Below are 16,164 nucleotides of genomic sequence, written 5' to 3'. Positions count from 1 at the left end.
GTCACTTTTTGACATTTTTCTCATGCAATTTACTGTGTAAAATGTGCTAAAAAGCAAATTCTGTCGGTGGGAGGGAAATAGAATGGCAAGTAAGTTTAATACTGAGTAAAGGGAAGCAACTCTTTTTGGTGCTGTCAGTAGCAGACTACACCTGTGTGCTTTTGGCAACATGGCAAACAAACCTGCCATCAATCAAGAAGATCTAAAAAAAACAACAACCTATACGCATCAAAATTCATGTCTCCCAACACCCCCACTGGCCTTTTGAACAAGGTTCAGTTAGATGTCCGGTTTTATTTTTTTAGACGGGGCCTGGAAAACTTTGAAAAAATGACCAAAGACACCTTCGAAGTGAAGATGGATCAAACAACAGGGAAACAATACGTAATCAAACGGTTTGATGAACTTACCAAGAATCACAGAGCTGGAGACGAAGAACTTGTGACTGGAGTCATGCCAGAGACTGGCAAACACACTGGGGACAGCAGCTGTCCAGTCAGTGGACAGCTACAAGTACCTGTCTCTGCTAAATCCAAAGTGTGAGCATCTTTGGCAATTCTCTGTCAACACGTTCCATGGAGATGACGAAACATGGTATGACAACAGACACATGGGCGTCCACACTATGAAGAAGTGAGCTGTGTCAATTGTCGCAGATATATATATAGATCTACACAAACCACATCGCGTGCGAGCGACGGGTGCAACACTACTCGCAGACAAGAACTTCAGTCCATCAGTGTCACCGGTCACAAAACTGTTAGATCTAACTCCCTGCAACCGTACCAAAAAGCATCCACCGCCAAAAAACTAGAGATGGCAGCTGCTATGTCGTCCAAGCTCACAGAGAATAGGCAGTTGGCACTGCTCCCAAGTCATACTTCGCGGGGATAACCAGCCAAAACTTCGACGGGAAGCAGAATCGAACGGGGTCGTCTCGTTGCATCGGCGACTGTCACAAGCCAGCAGACGATCCGACAGGACGTGGAACTCAGCAACGACGAGGTAGCAGCTCTTTTCGATCCGGAATACGAACCTGCCATGCCTCCAACGAGACCAAATCCGCCAATGTTCCATCACTGTGACCTCTCGCATGCAACGATCAACATTCAATTCCACCGACATTTAACCGCATTCAACTGCGCATGCGCAACACAAATGTGCAACATTTGAGATGGCTCTTCCCAGAACTGTCCGTTCCAATTTCGGACTTTCTGTTTGTTAGCATTTTCGAGTCTGTGTTCTGGTTTTTTGTTGTTGTTGAGTGTTTTTATGATACTATGCACAGAAAAGAAGGGACACGTTGTGAATTAAACTTTTTGGGAAAGATTACTTGAAAGCTGAAAGTGTGCTGGATGTTTGTTTTGTTTGCTCTGTTTACCTTGTAACCAACCAAGCCAAAATGGCGACACTTTACTTGCAGGGTCGCTTCGGGTATTATGTTTGTTACCACGCACGGATAATAAAACCGTTATTACTAATATGCTGACTGTTAGCAAATGATAACAAGACATGTCTCGAAAACGCTATCAAAATTCGCCTAAAGGCTCATTTTGATATCTTTTTTCTCGACATGTCTTGTTATCATTTGCTAACAGTCAGCATATTAGAAATAACTCATAATGACTATTATGCCTAGGCATATATACTTACCGGTGTTTTTCTTTTCTGACATTCAGTCCATACGGAATTTCACCCAATGGCAGCACTACTCAAAACAATCCAAGAAGACGATGACGTCGCACCAACTTGCTGTTTGTGTCAGGGGTCATTGCGCATGCCCAGAGTGCTCCCTTGCCTTGATATCTTCTGTCTCGAGTGTCTCGAGCGTCATTTTGATGGTTGTCAAGGCAACGAGGCAAGCAGCCAATCCAAATGCCCCACGTGTGGTGAAGCTTTCGTCATCCCTGCTGGAGGACTGAAGGAGATGACGATGGCGAGTCATATGAAGTGTCTAGCTGACGTCATCAACACTGATGGAGACCAGGAGTGCCAGTTTTGCGGCGATGACAAGAAACACGTAGAGGTGAGTCGATGGACAAATGGGTAGATGGGTAGGTAGATGGATGGTTGGATAGATGGGGAGAGGGCTGGTTGGATAAATGATAGTTAAAATTGATAGAGTCGATGTAATTTTGAAGAGACAGCTAGTAGGGAAGGTGGGGGGTGTTCAATGGAAGGGGGGGGGGTAGTCTTACGGATGAATGAATGGAGTAAGAGAGCACACAGGGGCGTTAGGACACCAATGGTAGTCTGCGCAGTGTTGACTTTGGACAGTATATCCATCGCCGAACCCGGGATTCGAATCCGCGCCGATAGCGACAAACTGGTTTCTAAGCCAGCGCCGCTACCAAGCTTCATCTTCCCGCCCCGAAATCGGCAAATGCCCGATTTCAGTCTCCGCATATACTTCCCAAGAAATCGGCGTATGGCTGCCTCCATGCCGATATAAAAACGGTCATACACGTAACAACCCACTCGTGCAAAACAAAAAAACAAAACAAGTCGCGTAACACAGACACACACACAGACACACGCACATACACCACGACCCTCGTTTCGATTCCCCCTCGATGTTAAAATATTTAGTCAAAACTTGACTAAATATAACAAGTCGCGTAAGGCGAAAATACAATATTTAGTCAAGTAGCTGCCATTTTTCAGCAAGACCGTATACTCGTAGCATCGTCAGTCCACCGCTCATGGCAAAGGCAGTGAAATTGACAAGAAGAGCGGGGTAGTAGTTGCGCTAAGAAGGATAGCACGCTTTTCTGTACCTCTCTTTGTTTTAACTTTCTGAGCGTGTTTTTAATCCAAACATATCATATCTATATGTTTTTGGAATCAGGAACCGACAAGAAATAAGATGAAAGTGTTTTTAAATTGATTTCGACAATTTAATTTTGATAATAATTTTTATATATTTAATTTTTAGAGCTTGTTTTTAATCCGAATATAACATATTTATATGTTTTTGGAATCAGCAAATAATGGAGAATAAGATAAACGTAAATTTGGATCGTTTTATAAATTTTTATTTTTTTTTTACAATTTTCAGATTGTTAATGACCAAAGTCATGAATTAATTTTTAAGCCACCAAGCTGAAATGCAATACCGAAGTCCGGGCTTCGTCGAAGATTACTTGACCAAAATTTCAACCAATTTGGTTGAAAAATGAGGGCGTGACAGTGCCGCCTCAACTTTCACGAAAAGCCGGATATGACGTCATCAAAGACATTTATCAAAAAAATGAAAAAAATGTTCGGGGATTTCATACCCAGGAACTCTCATGTCAAATTTCATAAAGATCGGTCCAGTAGTTTAGTCTGAATCGCTCTACACACACACACACACACACACACACACACACACACACACACGCACATACACCACGACCCTCGTTTCGATTCCCCCTCGATGTTAAAATATTTAGTCAAAACTTGACTAAATATAAAAACGAAGATGACAAAAACAAAAGTGTGTGGATACTTTGACACAACGTGTACAGTCACAGAACCATGTAATTATTTCCTATTCTGTCCCAACAGAGCTACTGTTTGGACTGTTCTCTGCCCATGTGTGCTGACTGCAAGAGACGCCATGCACGCGTGCGGGGAACCAGCTCCCACAACTTGGTATCAGTGCAAGCAGCTCATGGTGATCTGGCCACTGACGTCAGGTCTGACGTCAGAGAAGTGCTGCAAAAACGTCACACAGACTGTCCACGTCACGAAGACCAGCCGCTGATGTTCTGCTGCATCACCTGTGACGTCATGCTTTGCGTCACTTGCAAACTGGAAGAACACAAAGGTGTGGTTTCTGTAATGGTTTGTTGATGTATGGTTGTGTGTGTGTGTGATATTCCCACCTCTTCCCTGAAGAGAAAAAGGGACATTTATGATTTATCGCGATCATGTTGTTGCCAAGAGACAGAATTGCAGACACTTAGGAAGCTCACAACTTTAGCGTGTTATGTCAGGCTCCGTATGATTTTAAGTCTTTTTCAGTTTATCTGTTCGTTGTTGATTCGTTGTAAATTACACATCGACGTTGACAAGAAACGAATTCCGAAAATAGTTCTGGCGGGTTTTAACTCGTTGTGGAAAAAAAAGTCTGTTTACGGTAACATATGCACACAAAAAAAGTCTGTTTACGGTAACATATGCACACAAAAAAAGTCTGTTTACGGTAACATATGCAAAAAAAATATAGGGTCGGTAGGTCGGGATTTATTTTTTTATATTTTTTTTTCTCCCAAAAAAACATTATTTTTAGGTTATTTTGCCAAAAAACAAAGCCTGTTTTTCTTTTTTCCCCAAATGCCAAAAAAAAGTATATGGTCGCGCGAAAAAATAGGGTCGGTCGGGATACCGTAAACAGACTATTTGTTTGTGTTGGCCTAAACATGTGGGCATCTTTCATGTGCACAGTTAAACAAGTACTATTAACAATCAACAAGCAAGAAAGGTAGGTTGTTGGAACGTTTGTTATTGACAAAACAATACATTCACAAATATATCGACCCAGCGGTCTTTATTGTGCACAGACAGACAATGAGTAACAAGAACTTGGCTTGATCGAATGTGTCGGCCGCTTGTTGGGCCTAATTGTTGTTGATAAGTACTCTTAATTAGTAATTATTAATTGTTGGGCCGCTTGTTGTTAATAAGTACCATACACGTTTCAGACCACAAGGTGGAACCGCTGGACAGGGCGGCACGACACAGACGGGAATCTCTGGTGGACATCATGAGTCTGCTTCGTGTGAGTTCTCATTTCGTTAGCTCTTCTCTCCCAAAGCATGAATAGTTACTCCGTCTATTTTAAACGTGAACAACAAATCATAGCAGCGTCACTATTGCGAGTTGTCCAACATTACGAATGCTCAAGGAAGTCAGTAGAACTGTGAGCAGATAAAGTGTCATAGTTATCATTGTGTGTAGCGGGTGTTGCGGGGATCTGCATATTGGGGCTTGAGTGGGCGGTATTGGGCGCTCTGGGCGTAAAGGGTTAGCTGGTTTTTGTCGATGTATCTACAACGAAAAGCAGAACAGTTTGTAAATAGCCCGATTGGAATATGAAAGTATATTTTCAAGGCAGTTTTCAGAACCATACATTCTGCATTTCAACACGACATGAATTGTTGCTGAATGCATTTATGTTTATGTTTATTCAGTACCACGCAGTAGAAAATTTAGTTCAAGGAAAAATACTGCGCTGATCTATATTGAAGTTGTGTAGAAGAAGGTGGATTAAGTACGGGAAGGCGGGCAATCGGAGACAAGAAGGAAACTGCTGACTGTGTGCTATTAGCCTTTTAAGAGACTAATATAATATATCACAGCTCTAAGGTAGATGCAATCTGTTATGACATATTTATGTCTTTTTCTTTTGCTAAAGGAGCACAAGAAATCGACAAAGGCCAGTGTGCAGGAATCCTCGCAATATCTCGTCAATCTACACGAGGAGTTCGCACGCGCAGAGAGACACGTTGAAACCGAGGCTCAGCGTCTGATCGACGGAATTACCAAAGAAAAAGACAAGGTATTGTAACACTTGCAAACAATCTCGTTGTCGGCTTGTGCTTTACACACATCGTACTGTCTACCAAACCACAACAATTAACTCCCCCCCCCCCCCTCCCTATTTAAGACCTCGAAAAATCAATCTGAGAACACCAGGTCTTAACAAAGAGAGTCTTACACCACAGGGAGGTACATTTACAGATGTTATGAATAGAAGTCGAAAGAAAACAGGGTCTTAAATGGGACGATCGAAGTCTTAAATTGGAGGGGGGGGGGGTCTTAAAAGGCGGAGTCCACTGAAGCAGGGCATGTTGGTGCTGGGGGTTGGTAGGAAAGGATGTGAGTGTTGGAAAGAGGTCTGGGTACCGGTGTCTTATTTCGGTTGGGGTTCAGCAAAAATCACAAACATTGTACACTGTTTTCTGTTGTTGCAGGTGTTACGTCAGCTCGCCGCGCGACGTCAGCGTGAAGATGATGACGTCACTAAGCACGTGAGTGGGTTGGCACGAGCGGATCGTCAAGTTAGAAACGCTACACACTACACACACAGCGTGCTGGCTTATGCTTCAGATGCCGAGGTAGGTGGGAAATAAACGATACATACTTTATCATGATGTTATTGATTGAGTTATATGAGATTGCAGAACTTTGAGCTTTAAAGAATACCGTTAGCTTGTTGTGTGGTAACACATGTTCAGATCGTATTATACATGTCACCTTGCATATCCGGAATACATTTTGTTTAAACCAAAGTATACCGTTTGTATGTGCATCTGTCTATTTGAATTTGTGTATTGTTGATGGTGTGATGTTCTTCTTAGACATGAGTAAAACGTCAATGTAGACGTTTAATAGACGAGCGCTTATAATGATATATGCTCTAGTTGTAGTGGTCGTTTGAGTGTTAACTATCTCTGCAAACACTTCTTTTGATGAAGAGGAATTGGGCAAGAACATATCACAAACTCCTGCAATAAAAGAAAACGCATCCATTGTCAATTGCATTTTCTGTATATAACATGTTGTGTTGTATTGTATAAATCAAACAATTAAACAATGCGAAGTACACAACGTTTGCCCGATATGTTCAGGTTATTCAAGTGTCCCGCGTCATCGCGGATCGCTACCGCGTCATCCGACGTCATCAGGACTTCCTGCTGAACAAACGCATCAAAGTCAAGGTCATCAGAACTCTCCAACAATCGTCTCCTAATATTCTACCCGACATTGACTTCGGGGTAAGCGTGAAGGAGGTGTACCCGGACCTTGTACCCGCTACTGTGGTCCGAACACTCAAGACAGAGGCGTCAATGACGGGACTGCACACAACAGCCGATGACCGGATTGTTGTGGTCAGCTTTTGTGGGAAAAAGGTGTACGTCTACGGAAGAACAGGTAAGTGTTTATGCATGCTATATATAATGCCCTATGTGTGCGATTGTTGTTGTACATGATGTACATGTAAACCACGCAGGAGTATTCGTTGCGGGAGAAAAAAACACACACTACAGCCGGCTATTTCTTTTAGTATTCATCATTTTCCGTTTCTATTCTTGATATGCATTTGCATTCATACCCATACCTGCATGATGCATGTTAGCTGATGTCGATGTCTTCCTGTTTTAAATGCTTTTCTTGATTGGATGAATTAGTACCGAAAGGCAGAGACGGGCTTTATGTTTGCTTTTTCATGCTTGACACAGATAGTTAGAAGCGAAGATTAGTGACTAGATAACACTTTAAGCAATTATGAAAGGTAGATAAGTATGTAGACTGATGCCTGTAACCTTTCTGCTTCTCAACATGTCGACCTGTTTTTTGGCAGGAAAACTGATGCATACATTGAACACAAAACTTATTCAGCCAATCAGTGCGGTCGTGACGTCATCAAAGCGAATCTACGTCACGGATCTCGGTGACGGAAAGAAGGGCATGTGCATTCAATCTTTCTCCACCAATGGCAAGCCAATGCCGGATCACGTGCCTCTTCCCAGCAGCCCTTGGGGCATTGCAGTCACCAAGAGCGGAGACTTTGTTGTCTGTCACCCTGAACATCGCAAGGTAAGATGACCTCTTGTTGACAACTGTCTATATTGCTTCTCGACTCTTCAGATAGTTGTTGACTGATTGACAGCATGAGTGTTTGTTTCGTTTAGCTTTAATTCTGATGAGTGACTGCTATTTTTAATTTGCATTGGTTCGCATTAAATTATACTGTATCAATTGATCACCGTTTTTTTTCTCCCCAAAAAAGCGGTCTTAGTGAGAGAGTGTGAGTTTGTGAGTGAGGAAATGAGTGAGTGAAAACTGAATGGGTGACGTCAGTGCGTGTTGCACTATTGTATGTTGAATAGCTAAATAAAAGGTATTCTGCAAAAATGTTTAACAAAATAATGAGCTATATATCTGTCCGACCAGCCAACATTATATATGTTACAGTCAAAACGGGAAATCAGTCATTACGTGTAATGACTAAAAGTTTTAGTCATTTCCGGAAATGACGGTTTTGATCAGTCATTACTGGAAATGCCTAAAATCTTTAGTCATTACCCGTAAATGACTAAAAATATGCTCCAGACATTACCAGTAATGACTGAACATGAACTAAGTGTTCTGAGATGAATCCCATTATTACACAAATTGTGAGTCTTCATAGTTTGCTCCCCCACAATCATCTAATTTTTATCCAATTATGCATGATATTGTGTTTCCATACAATATTTAACATAAGTCAATATTAAACTTAGTAATAATTCAAAAATCAAGCAAAAACACATTAAATGTATTTGGTTGTAAAGGCTATAAAACACACAGAGTGGTAGACACGAAGGTTGCACCCGTGTGTGCGAAAGCCAATTGCTATAAAACGCGCACTAAATGCGTGTACTTCTCAGATCGGCCAATAGAAATGCTATATAGAACGCACTCCCTTCGCCATAAAGCGCTCAAACCCCGAACCGCATAATCTCTCAATCTATTCGCAACTCTGATGTTAAACATTTGTCAATCTTTTATTTCAAATACACATTAGATAAAATGAACAGAAATTTGGAATAAAGAAAAGATAAAATGAACAGAAATTTAAAGAAAATGGAATTATCTCTCTCTCTGTCTTTGTCTGTGTCTCTCTCTGTCTGTGCCTCTCTCTCTCTTTGTCTCTCTCTCTCTGCCTGTCTGTCTGTCTCTCTCTCTGTCTCTGTCTCTCTCTCTCTCTCTTTCTCTCTCCCTCCCCCTGTCAATACCCCTTGCAACTAAACCGTCTTGAACACACACTTTGACGCTGTAATGACAAATACACATTCGATAAATTGAACAGAAATCTGGAGTAAAATAGAATAAATCAATGGAAAATTGAAGTAAATGACACACACACACACACACACACACACACACACGCACACACACACACACACACACACACACACACACACACACACACACACACACACACACACACACGCACACACACACACACATTTCATTTGTTGTGGCAGTTCAGGCTTTGGTGGCAGCGACTGTTGCATTTTATCTTTGATTTGTAGCACTTGCACCTGTTTGTGCGACACTTTTTTGTTCCTGCACAGTTGCACTTGATATAACCCTGCCCACCACTCTGTGATCCGCGAATAACTGTTTCTCGCAGGCTCAGGATTGTGTCACAGTTAAGGTCTGCCGTATCCAGGAGTTTTTGTGGACATAGTTCAAACCCACTCCTTTCATACGAACCTTTTAGAATCCCATGTTTTGTTGCAAGAGTGTACGTGTTGTTATCTCGCCTTTTAGTCATTTCCGGAAATGACGGTTTTGATCAGTCATTACTGGAAATGCCTAAAATCTTTAGTCATTACCCGTAAATGACTAAAAATATGCTCTAGACATTACCAGTAATGACTGAACATGAACTAGCAGTCAGGCAATAAGGGTAAAAAATATTCACAAAGTTTAGTCATTTACGGGTAATGCCTAAAGATTTTAGGCAATTCCGGTAATGACTGATCAAATCAGTCATTTCCGGAAATGACTAAAACTTTTAGTCATTACCCGTAATGACTGATTTCCCGTTTTGACTGTAACATATACACACCGACACAAGGCACCAAGACATCCGTCCAGAGGATGAGACAAGAACACTTGGCCTCTATTAACTGGCTGGTTCTCATCTTCTTGATATTTCTATTGTGAAATCAGACCTGGGAACCCCTGTTTTGCACTTGGGAGTATTCTCGAGAGTTACTTATGTTATACTCTTTATCTTATTCCCCATCCTCTATGTTCACGAAATCTTATTTCTCAACAATCACATTTAGACTGTGAGCAGATTACTGCTCAGAGCGCCGACGTAGCTTAATTGGCACCCATCAAACCTATTTCACCATGGCATTATTTCATTCTGTAGGTGGGAATCTACAGTCCTGACGGAACGCTCAAACAGACCCTGAAATCAGACAGTGGCAATAACCTCTTCAACAACCCCCGCTGTGTCGCCGTCAACAATGACGGTAACATCATCATCTCCGACTTTGCCAAGCACAACATCCGCCTCTTTGACCCGGAAGGGAAATTCCTCGGCAGCTACGGGTCAGAGGGTGAAGGTCACCAGCAATTACGTCAACCGTGTGGAGTGTGTTGCGATCGCTACGGTCACATTCTGATCGCTGACAGCAACAACAACAGAGTCCATGTGTTGAACGCACAAGGGGAGCTAAGAGGGTATCTGTTTGGTAACGACTGTGAAGGGGCAAGAGTTGTCGAACCTGTTGCCTTGGCGGTTACCAAGGGCGGAGAGTTGCTGGTGGGAGAGTGGGATGGGAGGGTTCATATTGTTTGTTATTTGTGAAATGAAAGACGACTACAACCACAGCAACAACAAACATAACCACAACAACGCAAACAAAATCAAAATCAACGACAGCAACGGTGCCGACAAAAACAACAACAACAACAACAACAACAACATCAACAACAACAACAACAACAACAACAACAACATAACAACACCAACAACAACAACAACAACAAAAACAGAGCACTCAAAGAGAGTTAATGGGGTACATGTGTTGTACAGGAGACGGCGATATCAGAGTTGTCGAACCAGGTTGACCGCATGGTCATAAGGGGGGGGGGGGGGGGGGGGGGGGGGGGCGGGTCGCTAGTTCGGGAGTGGGATGGGAAAGTGTGTACCCTTTTATGTAACTGTAATAGTATGTGTATAGAGGACGACAACAACAACAACAACGACAACACCAACAACAACTTAGCATCAACAATAACAAAACAAAACGTGTTTGTCAGAGTGACGGCAGTTTTCAAGAAGTTGCGAGTGTAGATTCAAGATGAAAATGCATCTATGACGGTCAACATCTGACATGGACAGACATATAAACATTAAGGTGCATATTCAAGAAGCATGTCGACACTTCATCTCTCTCATGAATTTGCCGACCAACATCATACCCCCCCCCCCCCCCCCTTCCTTCCCCGTGCACCCCTCGACCCCGACCCCTGCTCCTCCCAAACCGGAGGGGCAAGTGAAACGTGTCCTGTGTTACCGCGACACTAAAGCCCTCCCAACAAATATGTTGGTTTAGGGTAACCCGACCGACCCTTTTTTAGAGGAGGAAGGGGGGGGGGGGGGCATAAAGCAAATCAAGTAAATAACAAAGAATTTAATGCAGTACGTTGTCAAGGGAAGTTACTGAAGATAACACACATGCTGTTCTAATGCTTACAAGATATAATGCAAATCCATGCAACGACAATAACTGACGCACCCTCTACCTACATTACAACCTACCAAACTAAAACTAAAACACCCAACCCTATGAAGATGGAGGATTAAAGATGGTTGACGTGAAATGTTTTCTGTCATCTCTAAAAATTGTTTGGTTAAAAGGAATTGTTGGTCTTACTGGATTAATATCAAGATTATTGTTTAACGCATGCCCATTGGTTATAACAATTAATATGAGAGGAGAAGAATTTGCAAATGTTTTGATGCAGAGAATGGAAAACCCGTTTTGGACTGATGTTTTTAAACATTATATGAAACTACATGGAAAATGTGAACCTACAACCTTTAACGATTTTGTATCAGAATGTTTACATTATAATGTTAATATTCGCAGAGATAAAAAGACAGTGTACATTCAAAACTGGATTGACAATGGAATTGCTCAGATTGGTCATATTTTGGGACAAAATGGATACTTATCCTATAATGCGTTTAAAATTAAATATCCAACTCTGCGAGGAGATTTTGTATTGTATCAAGGTGTAATCCAGGCTGTTAAAAAATATCAGAGAAAAATCGGCTTAGAATTTGATAAACATTTTATTATGACAGAGCCCATTGTGTGGAAATGTATTTGTAAAGGTAAGACACAACTTATTTACAAAAAACTGATTGAACATGCTACGGTCCCAAAATGTATCGAAAAATGGTCTGAATCTTTAGACTGTTTGTTAGATAAGAAGGCTATTTTTCAACATGTTTTTAAAACAACAAAGAATACTTGTCTGAGATGGTTCCAGAACCGATTATTGTACAGAATTTTGGCAACAGAACGGTTTCTATTTATGCGAACAATTGTGGATACGTCATTGTGCATGTGTACTTTTTGCGGTGGAAATGAAGAAACCCTTATATGTTTTGGGAATGTGATAAAGTGCAGACTTTTTGGATAGAATTTGTAAATTGGCTAAAGGTGAACTGCACCCATTGTGACAATTTAAAACTGTCTAAAGAACTGGTTCTTCTTGGAGTTGCGAACAATGTAGTCACCGATAAAGCTTTTGATGTGTTAGTAATCTGTGCCAAACACCACGTATATATTTCCAAAATGAACAAAAAGACCCCTCATTTTCAGACATTTAGTAGAAATTTTAAGCAAAGATTTATTTGTGAAAAGTATAATGCAGTTGTGAATAATACAGTAGATAAATTTTACAAGGATTGGCGCCTGTATATGCATATTTTGATGTAACCCTTAGGTTTTTTTTCTTTCTTAAATCCTTTTGATACTGCGACCACCAAGCCCTGAACATCCCCCTTCCCCCACCCATCCTCCCACCCCATGTGTGATGTAATTGTTCAAGTGTTCTTCTGTTGTATGGTTTTGTCCCTTTGTTTAGGTGATGTCCTGTAACGTACAGTGTATACATGTAGAAAAAAAAACTTAACAAAAAGAGAATACAATTTAAAAAAAAAAAACTAAAACAACATAGTATTACCTATATCTATATATTTACGTATACATAATTATCTTCACATGCGCGCTTACCCAACTACCTAACTTAATATATCCGTGCCTGCATAGTTACACATCTACCTCTACAACTTTTGACATGCAACCTCAGTACCTGACTACCTACTTATACAATGTATATATACTTACCTACCTGCCCCACTACACCTGCAAAACGCAACACGGTGGCCTAGTGGTAAGGCGTCCGCCCAGTGAGCGGGAGGTCGTGGGTTCGAACCCCGGCCGGGTCATACCTAAGACTTTAAAATTGGCAATATAGTGGCTGCTCCGCCTGGCGTCTGGCATTATGGGGTTAGTGCTAGGACTGGTTGGTCCGGTGTCAGAATAATGTGACTGGGTGAGACATGAAGCCTGTGCTGCGACTTCTGTCTTGTGTGTGGCGCACGTTTAATGTCAAAGCAGCACCGCCCTGTTATCACCCTTCGTGGTCGGCTGGGCGTTAAGCAAACAATCAAACAAACAAAAACTTACATTACAACAAAAACAACATGCCTACCAATCTATGTACGTTTACACATCTTCACATGCGCGCTTACCCAACTACCTAACTTAATATATATGTGCCTGAATAGTTACACATCTACCTATCACATTTTGACATGCAGCCTCAGTACCTGACTACCTACTTATACAATGTATCTACTTACCTACCTGCCCCACTACACCTACATTTGTAGTGTAATAGACCTAAGCAAAACTAAGTTTAAGTATGGGGTTTCCATGAAACCTGACAAAAAAAAGAAACAAACATACGTCGGTGACGGATAGTCATATAGGTTGTAGAAACAATATAAAACAACCATAACCAACCAACCAACCAACCAATCTCTGCCATTGTCGCAACTTCCTTCTTACTCGTACAGATTAACCTGAATTTCAAGAATATGCCTGTAGTTGTACAAATCTACTTACAACCTCACGTTTTGTACTCTTCGCAACGTTAGGGCGGCGACTTGTGTAATTGTATGCATTCCATTTTTATGTGAGGTTCCTTTTTTAGGGTCATTAAAGTCATATGTAACGACATGACTTCGTGTGTTTTCCGGGCCTCATCTTCTTTTTTGTTTTGTTTCGTATATCCTTGTGGTACACGACATGAAGCACTCACGGTTATTCTTATCATGTTACGACCGCTCAACGTGCCTACAATGCAGAGTAGCACCCTGGCTTGACAGTGAGAGAGCTTTAAGGAAGCTAGCTGATCTTTTTTTGTCGGTGAATGGCTTTAGAAAGGAGTAAGCTTTTACATTAACTAAAAAGTATAGTTATACAGATGAATAATTTATCATTCCCGAACCTCTGTCATAGTTGTTGTCATTTTACGTGCGTCTTCTCTTCTGGGTTCTCTCTCTCTCTCTCTTTCTCTCTCTCTCTCTCTCTCTCTCTCTCTCTCTCTCTCTCTCTCTCTCTCTCTCTCTCTCTTTCTCTCTCTCACTTTCTCTCTATCTCACACACACACGCACACACACATACACACACACACACACGTACACGCACAAACACACATACACGCACGCACATACACACACACACACACACACACACTAACGTACACCCACACGCACACACACACACACACACACACGCACACAAACGCACACACACATACACACACAAACACACGCATACGGTGTTTACATACCTTTGTTTACTTTCCCCAAGCCATTTTATTTAGTCTTAGAAAAAGCTGTAAAGCACACTGGTGTCATTTGCTGCTGTCATCTAAGACAGCGTTCGTCAACTCGTGGAAGTCATCACAAAATAAGACATATATTTGAATGAATAATTATGTGGAAAGACACAGAAATGAATAAGTTCCAAACGTCGTGGTGTGTGACATGAATATATTCCAAAGACGAACATGTTCACATACATGTATGATTCAGACGAAACATCACTGAAGGAAAATAGACCTTTTCTGGGATCAAACTTATTAGGCAAAAAAAAACCAAGTTGTATGTTTCTGGTCAGCCGACCCTACCTAGTTGTTTTTTTCCCGCCGACCCTAGACTTTTTTTTATTGCTTTTGTAAAAAAAAAGCAAAAAAAAAGCGTCAAAACGAAAGTAACAGACGGCAGACGACACAAGGGGAATAACCCCGCATCCCTTTTGTCTCATTTGTTTTGTAATGTGTTGTCTTTCTCTTTGTATAGTAAGTCCAGTCTCTTTGCGTCACTGTATAGTTATTTTCTACCCTGACCAACAACAACAACAAAAAAATAAATACATAAATAAATCCCTACCTACCTACCCTATTGTTTGTATCCATGTTACCAGAAACATACAACTTTTTTTGTTTTGGCCTTAAGGACCACATTTCTCACTAGTTTACATTCCACTGGTACTTGTAGATTGTCTTCTTCTTCGTCGTCATCCTGACAAATGCTGCTGTCCATCGAATGGTCTCCAAAGGTCCGTTGAGGCTGTCTCTCACTGGTTTGTCAAATCGTCACACTCATAAGATGAATTGCCCATGACTATGTCAGTTTATAATGTTTCAACGAGAAAAAAAACGTGTTTTGTTTCTGAACAATTTGCCTATTTCTGTTTTAGTAATAAGTTGCACACTGCTTATCTCGAACAGTTGACAGCGTAATAAGCGAGAGTGAAAGAGCTGGCAGCATTTCTAATAAGGGTATGAGCAATTCTCTGACCTTGACATCACGTGAAATAATATTTCCTATCTAGATGTACATATTCATAACCACACTTAATATACGCTTAGCTTGTTGTGTGGTCACAAATGTCTGTATCGCATATACATGCCACCCTGTATTTCTTTAACAAAATCTTGTTTAAACCAGCTGGCAGCAACGTTTTCAATCAGCACGACTGCATAGCAACCCCTAAACTTTTTGTCACACTAAACAAGTGTTCATGTATGATAGCGGCGGCCTCTGCTGAAACGTGCCTAACTCAGAAACGAGAACGGCAGTTTTTTCTTACGTAACCGTGACGATGGTTTCCGATGGTCTGCGAGTTTGTACTCTCTAACCCATGACAGGTACCCTTCAAGTAGCTTCCCCTGTAGTCTCACTACAGAAATGCCTTACACTGACTCCTATGTTTTTCTTATGAGCGTGACAACATGCTGCTGTCCATCGAAGGGTCTCCATAGGTCCGTGGAGGCTGCAGTGTCTCTCACTAGTATGTCGCACGTGTTGATAAAGGAACGATCTAACAATAATCACAATCGCACAAACATTATTTTAGCTTCTTGATAGAAGACGCTGTGGTTAGTGTGGCCAATACTCAACGATAACAACAATAACACATCATATATATTCAGCTGCACAGTGATGTTGTCAGCCTGTATTATGTGTCTGCCGTGATCTTCAGGTGGTAATTAAGGCATTGCTCATTTGTGTTGCCT

General features: G+C 41.4%; 1 protein-coding gene across 1 annotated transcript; it reads left to right on the top strand.

Moving 5' to 3' along the window:
• The first annotated feature begins 1,628 nt into the window (after window positions 1-1,628).
• LOC138955386 (E3 ubiquitin-protein ligase TRIM71-like) lies at window positions 1,629-10,476 on the top strand. Its single transcript, XM_070326998.1, has 8 exons — window positions 1,629-2,026; window positions 3,550-3,811; window positions 4,689-4,765; window positions 5,402-5,545; window positions 5,961-6,104; window positions 6,618-6,921; window positions 7,352-7,587; window positions 9,923-10,476. Exons 1-8 carry the CDS (start codon window positions 1,700-1,702, stop codon window positions 10,361-10,363), a joined length of 1,935 nt encoding a protein of 644 aa, XP_070183099.1. The 5' UTR covers window positions 1,629-1,699; the 3' UTR covers window positions 10,364-10,476.
• The last annotated feature ends 5,688 nt before the right edge of the window (window positions 10,477-16,164 follow it).

Source organism: Littorina saxatilis, unplaced genomic scaffold (genome assembly GCF_037325665.1).
Source record: "Littorina saxatilis isolate snail1 unplaced genomic scaffold, US_GU_Lsax_2.0 scaffold_1421, whole genome shotgun sequence".
NCBI classification, from domain to species: Eukaryota; Metazoa; Mollusca; class Gastropoda; order Littorinimorpha; family Littorinidae; genus Littorina; species Littorina saxatilis.
This window is presented reverse-complemented; position numbering and strand designations above follow the sequence as displayed.

Coding starts and splice junctions, on each gene's coding strand:
- LOC138955386 (XM_070326998.1), top strand. CDS start 1,700: ATGGCAGCACTACTCAAAACAATCCAAGAAGACGATGACGTCGCACCA. Junction 5,546..5,960: donor TTACCAAAGAAAAAGACAAG/GTATTGTAACAC, acceptor CTGTTGTTGCAG/GTGTTACGTCAGCTCGCCGC. Junction 6,922..7,351: donor GTACGTCTACGGAAGAACAG/GTAAGTGTTTAT, acceptor GTTTTTTGGCAG/GAAAACTGATGCATACATTG.